The sequence below is a fragment of the Oncorhynchus clarkii genome, chromosome 5 (genome assembly GCF_045791955.1).
Source record: "Oncorhynchus clarkii lewisi isolate Uvic-CL-2024 chromosome 5, UVic_Ocla_1.0, whole genome shotgun sequence".
NCBI lineage: Eukaryota > Metazoa > Chordata > Actinopteri > Salmoniformes > Salmonidae > Oncorhynchus > Oncorhynchus clarkii.
In genome coordinates, this window is record NC_092151.1 from 14,048,955 (window position 1) to 14,062,246 (window position 13,292).

At 38.9% G+C, this 13,292-nt stretch overlaps 1 protein-coding gene across 4 annotated transcripts in view; it reads left to right on the plus strand.

Annotated features, from left to right (window-relative positions):
- Nucleotides 1-13,292, plus strand: part of LOC139408389 (ral guanine nucleotide dissociation stimulator-like) — a 100,049-nt gene that overhangs the window by 48,387 nt on the left and 38,370 nt on the right. For all 4 annotated transcript variants that reach the window (XM_071152196.1, XM_071152195.1, XM_071152194.1 and 1 more), the window contains exons 3-7: nt 396-464; nt 1,020-1,213; nt 1,834-1,955; nt 2,549-2,764; nt 3,186-3,374. In XM_071152196.1, coding sequence (XP_071008297.1) covers nt 396-464; nt 1,020-1,213; nt 1,834-1,955; nt 2,549-2,764; nt 3,186-3,374 — 790 coding nt within the window. The remainder of the gene's footprint in view (nt 1-395; nt 465-1,019; nt 1,214-1,833; nt 1,956-2,548; nt 2,765-3,185; nt 3,375-13,292) is intronic.

The window sequence follows — 13,292 nt, forward strand, 5'->3', positions numbered from 1 at the left end:
CATAAATGACTGGATGGGTGGATGAGAGGATGGGTGGTTGGAGGAGAGGATTAATGGGTGGGTGGAGGAGAGGATGGATGGGTGGGTGGAGGAGAGAATGGGTGGATGAGAGGATGGATGGGTGGATGGATGGATAGATTGGTGGGTGGGTGGGTGGGTGAGAGGATGAAAAATATGGGTGTATGGAGATACACATAAATGACTCGATGAGAGGATGGATGGATGGGTGGGTGGAGGAGAGGATGGATGGGTGGGTGGGTGGAGGAGAGGATGGATGGGTGGGTGGAGGAGAGGATGGGTGGATGAGTGGGTGGATGAGAGGATGAATGGGTGGATGAGAGGATGGATGAGAGGGTGGATGGAAGGATGACTAACAAACTGATTACTGTGTTCAGGTATGCCAAACTCCAGCTTGGATCAGAGGGCCACAGACTGACTCACGACGATCGTACAGAACTGAGGAAGTAAGTTTATCTGACTCTGACACATTGTGGACAATACATCTTACCCAAATAGCCTATTTTAAACACATGCTGTACAGTAACAGAAGACCTTGTTAGACTGTTTGCTTAATTTTCACATTTTGTTGCCTGGAATTTGTATTGCTTGCCTTATACCTATGACATTATTCTGAGACAGGAGGAGACTTCACAAGTCGTGACATCCACCCTACAAACGTGTACCTCTTTATCTCTCCATACCACCAGTACTATCCTGCTGGCATAAGCAGTTCTGCCATTGGGAACATTGGATATGTTTCTATTGTGTTCATATGGGTGTTGTATCGCGTTACAAAGTTCGTCATTGTCCTATATTTTGTGACCCATATCCTCAGGGAAAACATTTTTTATGTATCTCTTTCCTATCCTTCTCCGGTTTCATGGTAGCTAGTCCCTTTATCTACTGTATCTTTCCTACCTCTCCACTCTCTTTTTTTCTCATTTCCACCCTCTTTTTTAACATTATAAAAGGTAATATCTCTCTTTCACTCTCCTTTTTTGTCTCTCTCTCTTCCTCAGCACAATATCCTCCATCTTGGGGGCGTGGCTGGACCAGTATTCTGAGGACTTCTGGAAGCCTCCGGAGTACAGCTGCCTGCGACGACTAATCTCCTACCTGCACCTCAACTTCCCAGGATCGGACCTGGAACGCCGCGCCTGCAACCTCCTGACACACTTCCACCGCCGACAGCTCCAGGAGCCCGAGCACGAGTGTAAGATGACCGGCCGACTCCCAGCTGAACTTTTGACCCTGACCCTCAACATGAGCAAAGTATTAGTGGAAGGCCACAGATGTTTCCGGTGGTACTCCAAATCAGATAACACTGTTGTTAGTCAATCCCTTAGGGAAAGTGTTACAGACAACCAAGAGCTTGTGTGTGTGTGTGTTTTTATTATTTGACCTTTATTTAACTAGGCAAGTCAGTTAAGAACAAATTCTTATTTTCAATGACAGCCTAGGAACAGTGGGTTCTGTCGTTCTGCCTGTTCAGGGGCAGAACGACAGATTTGTTGTCAGCTCGGGGGTTTGAACTTGCAACCTTCCGGATACTAGTCCAACATTCTTACCACTAGGCTACCCTGTCACCCCAGTGTGTGTGTGTGTGTGAGAGAGAGAGATGTGGTCGTGGGTGTCAGGAAGCAAAGTCGAACCAACACAGTCAGATGCTCTAGTTTAGTCCAACCTGTATTGTCTTACAATACTTTGATCCACATCTTCCACGAAAGGTATATCTGAGTCTGTGGGCCCTCACGTCCCTGCATTAAGTAGTTTACTAAACCCAGCTGTGTGTTTCATGTTCTTTTGCTAATGAGTGGTGATGTTATCCCTCAGTGCTGGACCATGGTGGCTATCCGTTCACCCTACTGGAAGAGAATGGCTACGAGGATGAGCAGCTGGACTTCTTGAACTTTGACCCGGCGGTGGTGGCCGAGCAGTTCACCCTCATGGACGCGGTAGGATATAACATATAACAACATATCCTAAATAATAATTAACTCTGTCTTTGTTTGAGTTTTCTATGAAATTGTTGTCTATTATTTTCCATCATTTTCCATAGTGGTACTTCATAGTTTGAGTTGCTCTCTCATTGTTTTCACAAAGTTCATGTGTATTTTTCCATGCCAGCAAGTCTCCTTGGATTTGATCGAAAATGAAAAATGAAACACTGTAACTGTGTCCTGTTGGAGCCAAGGGGCTTCCTTGACCGGTCTTCAGGGGCTGTTAGATAAGACAGGAAGTGAGGACAGAAGACAGAGGGCTTTAGGCCCACACTGCTGTTGAGTTTCCGCTCATAAACAAATGTTACTCCAAAAGCTTCCTTACCAGCATTTATTAGGAGACTTGTGTACAACAGGCAATTTTATCAATTGTCCTCAAAGCCTTCTGAAGAAGTATCTGCCTGTTTCTGATTTCTCGCTCGCTTCTGCATAGGAGTGAAAACATGTTAATCTCATCCAAAATACATCTCTGGTTGCAGCAAACCAAGCCTCCATTTTGTTTGTCTTCCTCCAAACCCCCTCTTCTTTACTCCCCTTTTTCCTCATAGGAGCTCTTTAAGAAGGTGGTTCCCTACCACTGTCTGGGGAGTATTTGGTCGCAGCGGGACAAGAAGGGCAAGGAACACCTGGCCCCCACCATCCGTGCCACCGTCACCCAGTTCAACTGCGTCACCAACTGTGTCATCGCTACATGTCTGAGCGAGCGCTCGCTCAAACCCACGCAGCGCGCCAAGCTGGTGGAGCGCTGGATCGAAGTGGCCAGGGTGAGACACTGTTGTTAGCAGGAGTTGGTGTGGGATTACTTTTGAATTAATAGTCATTTAGCAGACACTCTTAGCCAGAGCAATTTAGTAGTGAACTTCTTTTTCATAATGATCCCCCATGGGAATCAAACCCACAACCCTGGCGTTGCAAGTGCCATGCTTTACCAACTGAGTCACACGGGTAGAGCATGGTGTCCTTCCCCTTCAGTCCTGCAGAGGTGCAGTTTGTGCTGTGTAGCATGATGATTACAGTACCCATAATGCTCTGTTCCAAAGACTTGGTCTTATTTGAGTAAAACAATTCTGAAGCTTATCTAGTGGTGTTCTGTCTCCTTACCAATACATTGGATTGATTTGCCCTGGTGCTGAAATGAATCCATTGATATTCATCTGAATATTTACTGTCTTTTTTTCTCTTCAGGAGTGTCGAATCCTGAAGAACTTTTCTTCACTGCGGGCTATCCTCTCTGCTCTGCAGTGCAACCCGGTCCACCGGCTGAAGAGGACATGGGACGAGGTGTCCAGGGAGAACTTCCGCATCTTCCATGAGTTGTCAGAAATCTTCTCTGACGAGAATAATCATTCGCTCAGCAGAGAGCTGCTCATTAAGGTAGGTTAATGAGCAGGTGTGTGTGTGTGTGTGTGTGTGTGTGTGTGTGTGTGTGTGTGTGTGTGTGTGTGTGTGTGTGTGTGTGTGTGTGTGTGTGTGTGTGTGTGTGTGTGTGTGTGTGTGTGTGTGTGTGTGTGTGTGTGTGTGTGTGTGTGTGTGTGTGTTAGTGAAGGAGTACTCCTAGAGGGAACCTATATCACAACTAGGACTACTGTAGTCAGAGCAGTGTGTGTGTGTATATATTTTGTTTGATAATGCTTTATTGATTCTGCGCCCCAAACACAAATGCGCTCTCACACACACACTCTGATTATAGTAGTGCTCTGATTTCAGGCAGTTAGAGTGATGGGATTTCCCCTGTGTGAGGTCACACAACTCTAGTGGTACTCCTGCTCTCACACAGACGGTGTCATCACCCAAGATGAGATGACAGTGTTACACTGCAGTAGATTCATGGTGTAACAGGGTGTGGTCACACACTACCCTGCAGTAGCATCATGGGGTGACGGGGCATGTGCATGCGAGAGTGACGCACTTGGAGACGGAATAAAAGGACATCCTGAAAGTAATTTCCAGCACATAAAAACACAAAGTGAAAAACAAAATATGGGATTTTGTCATCTGGAGTTTCCTATCTTAGTTGAATATCTTGGTGAGATATTTGGTCATCCTCCCAATGAGAAGAGTTCTTAGCTAACAATGTATTGCACTTTGGACACTTGGCAACATGATTCATATAGCCAATTCATTATCAACTGTTATGGAACAGCATAGAACACTACAGAACAGTATAGAACAGAACAGTATAGCAGTATAGAACAGAACAGTATAGCAGTATAGAACAGAACAGTATAGCAGTATAGAACAGTATAGCAATATAGAACAGAATAGTATAGCAGTATAGAACATAATAGTATAGCAGTATAGAACAAAACAGTATAGCAGTATAGAACAGAACAGTATATCGGTATAGAACATAATAGTATAGCAGTATAGAACAAAACAGTATAGCAGTATAGAACAGAACAGTATAGCAGTATAGAACAGAATAGTATAGCAGTATAGAACAAAATAGTTTAGCAGTATAGAACAGAATAGTATAGAACATAACAGTATAGCAGTATAGAACAGAAGGGTATAGCAGTATAGAATAGAATAGTATAGCAGTGTAGAACAGTATAGCGGTATAGAACAGAGCAGTATAGAACAGTATAGCAGTATAGAACACTACAGAACAGTATAGAACATAATAGTATAGCAGTATAGAACAGAATAGTATAGCAGTATAGAATAGAATAGTATAACAGTACAGAACAGTATAGCAGTATAGAACAGAGCAGTATAGAACAGTATAGCAGTATAGAACAGAACAGTATAGCAGTATAGAAACAGAATAGTATAGCAGTATAGAACAGAATAGTATAGAACAGTACAGAACAGTATAGCAGTATAGAACATAACAGTATAGCAGTATAGAACATAACAGTATAGCAGTATAGAACAGAACAGTATAGCAGTATAGAACAGAACAGTATAGCAGTATAGAACAGAACAGTATAGCAGTATAGAACATAACAGTATAGCAGTATAGAACAGAATAGTATAGCAGTATAGAACAGAATAGTATAGCAGTATAGAACAGAACAGTATAGCAGTATAGAACAGTGTAGCAGTATAGAACAGAACAGTATAGCAGTATAGAACAGAACAGTATAGCAGTATAGAACAGTGTAGCAGTATAGAACAGAACAGTATAGCAGTATAGAACAGAACAGTATAGCAGTATAGAACAGAACAGTATAGCAGTATAGAACAAAACAGAACAGTATAGCAGTATAGAACAGAACAGTATAGCAGTATAGAACAGAACAGAACAGTATAGCAGTATAGAACAGAACAGAACCGTATAGAACAGTACAGAACAGTATAACAGTATAGAACAGAACAGTATAGCAGTATAGAACAGAACAGAACAGTATAGCAGTATAGAACAGAACAGTATGGCAGTACAGAACAGTATAGCAGTATAGAACAGTATAGCAGTATAGAACAGTATAGCAGTATAGAACAGTGTAGCAGAACAGAACAGTATAGCAGTATAGAACAGAACAGTATAGCAGTATAGAACAAAACAGAACAGTATAGCAGTATAGAACAGAACAGTATAGCAGTATAGAACAGAACAGAACAGTATAGCAGTATAGAACAGAACAGAACCGTATAGAACAGTACAGAACAGTATAACAGTATAGAACAGAACAGTATAGCAGTATAGAACAGAACCGAACAGTATAGCAGTATAGAACAGAACAGTATGGCAGTACAGAACAGTATAGCAGTATAGAACAGCATAGCAGTATAGAACAGTATAGCAGTATAGAACAGTGTAGCAGTATAGAACAGAACAGTATAGCAGTATAGAACAGAACAGTATAGCAGTATAGAACAGAATAGCATAGCAGTATAGAACAGTACAGAACAGTATAGCAGTATAGAACAGCACAGAACAGTATAGCAGTATAGAACAGTATAGCAGTATAGAACAGTACAGAACAGTATAGAACAGTATAGCAGTATAGAACAGTGCAGTATAGAACAGAACAGTATAGCAGTATAGAACAGAACAGTATAGCAGTATAGAACAGAACAGTATAGCAGTATAGAACAGAACATTATAGCAGTATAGAACAGTACAGAGCAGTATAGCAGAACAGAACAGTATAGCAGTATAGAACAGAACAGTGTAGCAGTATAGTACAGAACAGTACAGCAGTATAGAACAGTATAGAACAGAACAGTACAGCAGTATAGAACAAAACAGTATAGAACAGAACAGAACAGTATAGCAGTATAGAACAGTACAGAGCAGTATAGAACAGAACATAACCGTACAGAACAGTAGAACAGTATAGAACAGTACAGAACAGTAGAACAGTATAGAACAGTACAGAACAGTATAGCAGTATAGAACAGTACAGAACAGTAGAACAGTATAGAACAGTATAGAACAGTACAGAACAGTACAGAACAGTACAGAACAGTATAGAACAGAACAGTATAGAACAGAACAGAACAGAACAGTATAGCAGTATAGAACAGAACAGTATAGCAGTATAGAACAGAACAGAGCAGTATAGCAGTATAGAACAGAACAGAACCGTATAGAACAGTACAGAACAGTATAGAACAGAACAGTATAGCAGTATAGAACAGAACAGTATAGCAGTATAGAACAGTACAGAACAGTATAGAACAGTATAGCAGTATAGAACAGTACAGAACAGTACAGAACAGTATAGCAGTATAGAACAGTACAGAACAGTACAGCAGTATAGAACAGTACAGAACAGTATAGCAGTATAGAACAGTACAGAACAGTATAGAACAGTACAGAACAGTATAGCAGTATAGAACAGTACAGAACAGTATAGCAGTATAGAACAGTGCAGTATAGAACAGAACAGTATAGGAGTATAGAACAGTACAGAACAGTATAGCTGTATAGAACAGCACATAACAGTATAGCAGTATAGAACAGTACAGAACAGTATAGCAGTATAGAACAGTGCAGTATAGAATAGAACAGTATAGGAGTATAGAACAGTACAGAACAGTATAGCAGTATAGAACAGTACAGAACAGTATAGCAGTATAGAACAGAACAGTATAGCAGTATAGAACAGTACAGAACAGTATAGCAGTATAGAACAGAACAGTATAGCAGTACAGAACAGAACAGTATAGCAGTATAGAACAGTACAGAACAGCATAGCAGTATAGAACAGAACAGTATAGCAGTATAGCAGTATAGACCAGTACAGAAGAGTATAGCAGTATAGAACAGAACAGTATAGCAGTATAGAACAGTACAGAACAGCATAGCAGTATAGAACAGAACAGAACAGTATAGCAGTATAGAACAGTACAGAACAGCATAGCAGCATAGAACAGTACAGAACAGTATAGCAGTATAGAACAGTACAGAACAGTATAGCAGTATAGAACAGTGCAGTATAGAACAGAACAGTATAGGAGTATAGAACAGTACAGAACAGTATAGCAGTATAGAACAGTACAGAACAGTATAGCAGTATAGAACAGAACAGTATAGCAGTATAGAACAGAACACTATAGCAGTATAGAACAGTACAGAACAGTATAGCAGTATAGAACAGAACAGTATAGCAGTATAGAACAGTACAGAACAGCATAGCAGTATAGAACAGAACAGTATAGCAGTATAGAACAGAAGAGTATAGCAGTATAGAACAGTACAGCACAGTATAGCAGTATAGAACAGGACAGAACAGTATAGCAGTATAGAACAATACAGAACAGTATAGCAGTATAGAACAGTACAGAACAGTATAGAACAGTACAGAACAGTATAGCAGTATAGAACAGTACAGAACAGTATAGCAGTATAGAACAGAACAGTATAGCAGTATAGAACAGAACAGTGTAGCAGTATAGAACAGTATAGCAGTATAGAACATAACAGAACAGTATAGCAGTATAGAACAGTACAGTATAGCAGTATAGAACAGTATAGCAGTATAGAACAGAACAGTATAGCAGTATAGAACAGTATAGCAGTATAGAACAGAACAGTACAGCAGTATAGTACAGAACAGTACAGAACAGTATAGCAGTATAGAACAGTACAGAACAGTGCAGCAGTATAGAACAGTACAGAACAGTATAGCAGTATAGAACAGTACAGTATAGCAGTATAGAACAGTATAGCAGTATAGTACAGAACAGTACAGAACAGTATAGCAGTATGGAACAGTACAGAACAGTATAGCAGTATAGAACAGTACAGAACAGTACAGCAGTATAGAACAGTACAGAACAGTACAGCAGTATAGAACAGTACAGAATAGTACAGAACAGTACAGAACAGTATAGCAGTATAGAACAGAACAGTATAGCAGTGTAGAACAGAACAGAACAGTATAGCAGTATAGAACAGTGCAGAACAGTATAGCAGTATAGAACAGTACAGAACAGTATAGCAGTATAGAACAGTACAGAATAGTACAGAACAGTACCGAACAGTATAGCAGTTTAGAACAGTATAGCAGTATAGAACAGAACAGAACAGTGTAGCAGTATAGAACAGTATAGCAGTATAGAACATAACAGAACAGTATAGCAGTATAGAACAGTACAGTATAGCAGTATAGAACAGTATAGCAGTATAGAACAGAACAGTATAGCAGTATAGAACAGTATAGCAGTATAGAACAGAACAGTACAGCAGTATAGTACAGAACAGTACAGAACAGTATAGCAGTATAGAACAGTACAGAACAGTGCAGCAGTATAGAACAGTACAGAACAGTATAGCAGTATAGAACAGTACAGTATAGCAGTATAGAACAGTATAGCAGTATAGTACAGAACAGTACAGAACAGTATAGCAGTATGGAACAGTACAGAACAGTATAGCAGTATAGAACAGTACAGAACAGTACAGCAGTATAGAACAGTACAGAACAGTACAGCAGTATAGAACAGTACAGAATAGTACAGAACAGTACAGAACAGTATAGCAGTATAGAACAGAACAGTATAGCAGTGTAGAACAGAACAGTATAGCAGTATAGAACAGTGCAGAACAGTATAGCAGTATAGAACAGTACAGAACAGTATAGCAGTATAGAACAGTACAGAATAGTACAGAACAGTACCGAACAGTATAGCAGTTTAGAACAGTATAGCAGTATAGAACAGAACAGAACAGTATAGCAGTATAGAACAGAACAGTATAGAACAGTACAGAACAGTACAGAACAGTACAGAACAGTATAGCAGTATAGAACAGAACAGAACAGTATAGAACAGTACAGAACAGTACAGAACAGTATAGCAGTTTAGAACAGAACAAAACAGTATAGCAGTATAGAACAGAACAGAACAGTATAGAACAGTATAGAACAGTACAGAACAGTACAGAACAGTATAGCAGTATAGAACAGTACAGAATAGTACAGCAGTGTAGAACAGTACAGAATAGTACAGCAGTATAGAACAGTACAGAACAGTATAGCAGTATAGAACAGGACAGAACAGTACAGAACAGTATAGCAGTATAGAACAGTACAGAACAGTACAGCAGTATAGAACAGTACAGAACAGTATAGCAGTATAGAACAGTACAGAACAGTATAGCAGTATAGAACAGAACAGTATAGCAGTATATAACAGTACAGAACAGTATAGCAGTATAGAACAGAACAGTATAGCAGTATAGTACAGCACAGTATAGCAGTATGGTACAGAACAGTATAGCAGTATAGTACAGAACAGTACAGCAGTATAGAACAGTATAGAACAGAACTGTACAGCAGTATAGAACAAAACAGTATAGAACAGAACAGAACAGTATAGCAGTATAGAACAGTACAGAGCAGTATAGAACAGAACAGAACCGTACAGAACAGTAGAACAGTATAGAACAGTACAGAACAGTATAGCAGTATAGAACAGTACAGAACAGTAGAACAGTATAGAACAGTATAGAACAGTATAGAACAGAACAGAACAGAACAGTATAGAACAGAACAGAACAGTATAGCAGTATAGAACAGAGCAGTATAGAACAGAACAGAACAGTATAGCAGTATAGAACAGAACAGAACCGTACAGAACAGTAGAACAGTATAGAACAGTACAGAACAGTATAGCAGTATAGAACAATACAGAACAGTAGAACAGTATAGAACAGTATAGAACAGTACAGAACAGTATAGAACAGAACAGTATAGAACAGAACAGAACAGTATAGCAGTATAGAACAGAACAGTATAGCAGTATAGAACAGAACAGAACAGTATAGCAGTATAGAACAGAACAGAACCGTATAGAACAGTACAGAACAGTAGAACAGTATAGAACAGAACAGTATAGCAGTATAGAACAGAACAGTATAGCAGTATAGAACAGTACAGAACAGTACAGCAGTATAGAACAGTACAGAACAGTACAGCAGTATAGAACAGTACAGAACAGTATAGCAGAACAGAACAGTATAGAACAGTACAGAACAGTATAGCAGTATAGAACAGTACAGAACAGTATAGTAGAACAGAACATTATAGCAGTATAGAACAGTACAGAACAGTATAGCAGCATATAACAGTACAGAACAGTATAGCAGTATAGAACAGTACAGAACAGTATAGCAGTATAGAACAGTACAGAACAGTATAGCAGTATAGAACAGTGCAGTATAGAACAGAACAGTATAGAACAGTACAGAACAGTATAGCAGTATAGAACAGTACAGAACAGTATAGCTGTATAGAACAGCACATAACAGTATAGCAGTATAGAACAGTACAGAACAGTATAGCAGTATAGAACAGTGCAGTATAGAACAGAACAATATAGGAGTATAGAACAGTACAGAACAGTATAGCAGTATAGAACAGTACAGAACAGTATAGCAGTATAGAACAGAACAGTATAGCAGTATAGAACAGTACAGAACAGTATAGCAGTATAGAACAGAACAGTATAGCAGTATAGAACAGAACAGTATAGCAGTATAGAACAGTACAGAACAGCATAGCAGTATAGAACAGAACAGTATAGCAGTATAGAACAGAACAGTATAGCAGTATAGAACAGTACAGAACAGTATAGCAGTATAGAACAGGACAGAACAGTATAGCAGTATAGAACAGTATTGAACAGTATAGCAGTATAGAACAGTACAGAACAGTATAGTAGAACAGAACATTATAGCAGTATAGAGCAGTACAGAACAGCATAGCAGCATAGAACAGTACAGAACAGTATAGCAGTATAGAACAGGACAGAACAGTATAGCAGTATAGAACAGTGCAGTATAGAACAGAACAGTATAGGAGTATAGAACAGTACAGAACAGTATAGCAGTATAGAACAGTACAGAACAGTATAGCAGTATAGAACAGAACAGTATAGCAGTATAGAACAGAACACTATAGCAGTATAGAACAGTACAGAACAGTATAGCAGTATAGAACAGAACAGTATAGCAGTATAGAACAGTACAGAACAGCATAGCAGTATAGAACAGAACAGTATAGCAGTATAGAACAGAAGAGTATAGCAGTATAGAACAGTACAGAACAGTATAGCAGTATAGAACAGGACAGAACAGTATAGCAGTATAGAACAATACAGAACAGTATAGCAGTATAGAACAGTACAGAACAGTATAGAACAGTACAGAACAGTATAGCAGTATAGAACAGTACAGAACAGTATAGCAGTATAGAACAGAACAGTATGGCAGTATAGAACAGAACAGTGTAGCAGTATAGAACAGTATAGCAGTATAGAACAGAACAGAACAGTATAGCAGTATAGAACAGTACAGTATAGCAGTATAGAACAGTATAGCAGTATAGAACAGAACAGTATAGCAGTATAGAACAGTATAGCAGTATAGAACAGAACAGTACAGCAGTATAGTACAGAACAGTACAGAACAGTATAGCAGTATAGAACAGTACAGAACAGTGTAGCAGTATAGAACAGTACAGAACAGTATAGCAGTATAGAACAGTACAGTATAGAACAGTATAGCAGTATAGAACAGAACAGTATAGCAGTATAGAACAGTATAGCAGTATAGAACAGAACAGTATAGCATTATAGTACAGAACAGTACAGAACAGTATAGCAGTATGGAACAGTACAGAACAGTATAGCAGTATAGAACAGTACAGAACAGTACAGCAGTATAGAACAGTACAGAACAGTACAGCAGTATAGAACAGTACAGAATAGTACAGAACAGTACAGAACAGTATAGCAGTATAGAACAGAACAGTATAGCAGTATAGAACAGAACAGAACAGTATAGCAGTATAGAACAGTACAGAACAGTATAGCAGTATAGAACAGTACAGAACAGTATAGCAGTATAGAACAGTACAGAATAGTACAGAACAGTACCGAACAGTATAGCAGTTTAGAACAGTATAGCAGTATAGAACAGAACAGAACAGTATAGCAGTATAGAACAGAACAGTATAGAACAGTACAGAACAGTATAGAACAGAACAGTACAGAACAGTATAGCAGTATAGAACAGAACAGAACAGTATAGAACAGTACAGAACAGTACAGAACAGTATAGCAGTTTAGAACAGAACAGAACAGTATAGCAGTATAGAACAGAACAGAACAGTATAGAACAGTATAGAACAGTACAGAACAGTATAGCAGTATAGAACAGTACAGAATAGTACAGCAGTGTAGAACAGTACAGAATAGTACAGCAGTATAGAACAGTACAGAACAGTATAGCAGTATAGAACAGGACAGAACAGTACAGAACAGTATAGCAGTATAGAACAGTACAGAACAGTACAGCAGTATAGAACAGTACAGAACAGTATAGCAGTATAGAACAGTACAGAACAGTATAGCAGTATAGAACAGAACAGTATAGCAGTATATAACAGTACAGAACAGTATAGCAGTATAGAACAGAACAGTATAGCAGTATAGTACAGCACAGTATAGCAGTATGGTACAGAACAGTATAGCAGTATAGTACAGAACAGTACAGCAGTATAGAACAGTATAGAACAGAACTGTACAGCAGTATAGAACAAAACAGTATAGAACAGAACAGAACAGTATAGCAGTATAGAACAGTACAGAGCAGTATAGAACAGAACAGAACAGTAGAACAGTATAGAACAGTACAGAACAGTATAGCAGTATAGAACAATACAGAACAGTAGAACAGTATAGAACAGTATAGAACAGTACAGAACAGTATAGAACAGTACAGAACAGTATAGAACAGAACAGTATAGAACAGAACAGAACAGTATAGCAGTATAGAACAGAACAGTATAGCAGTATAGAACAGAACAGAACAGTATAGCAGTATAGAACAGAACAGAA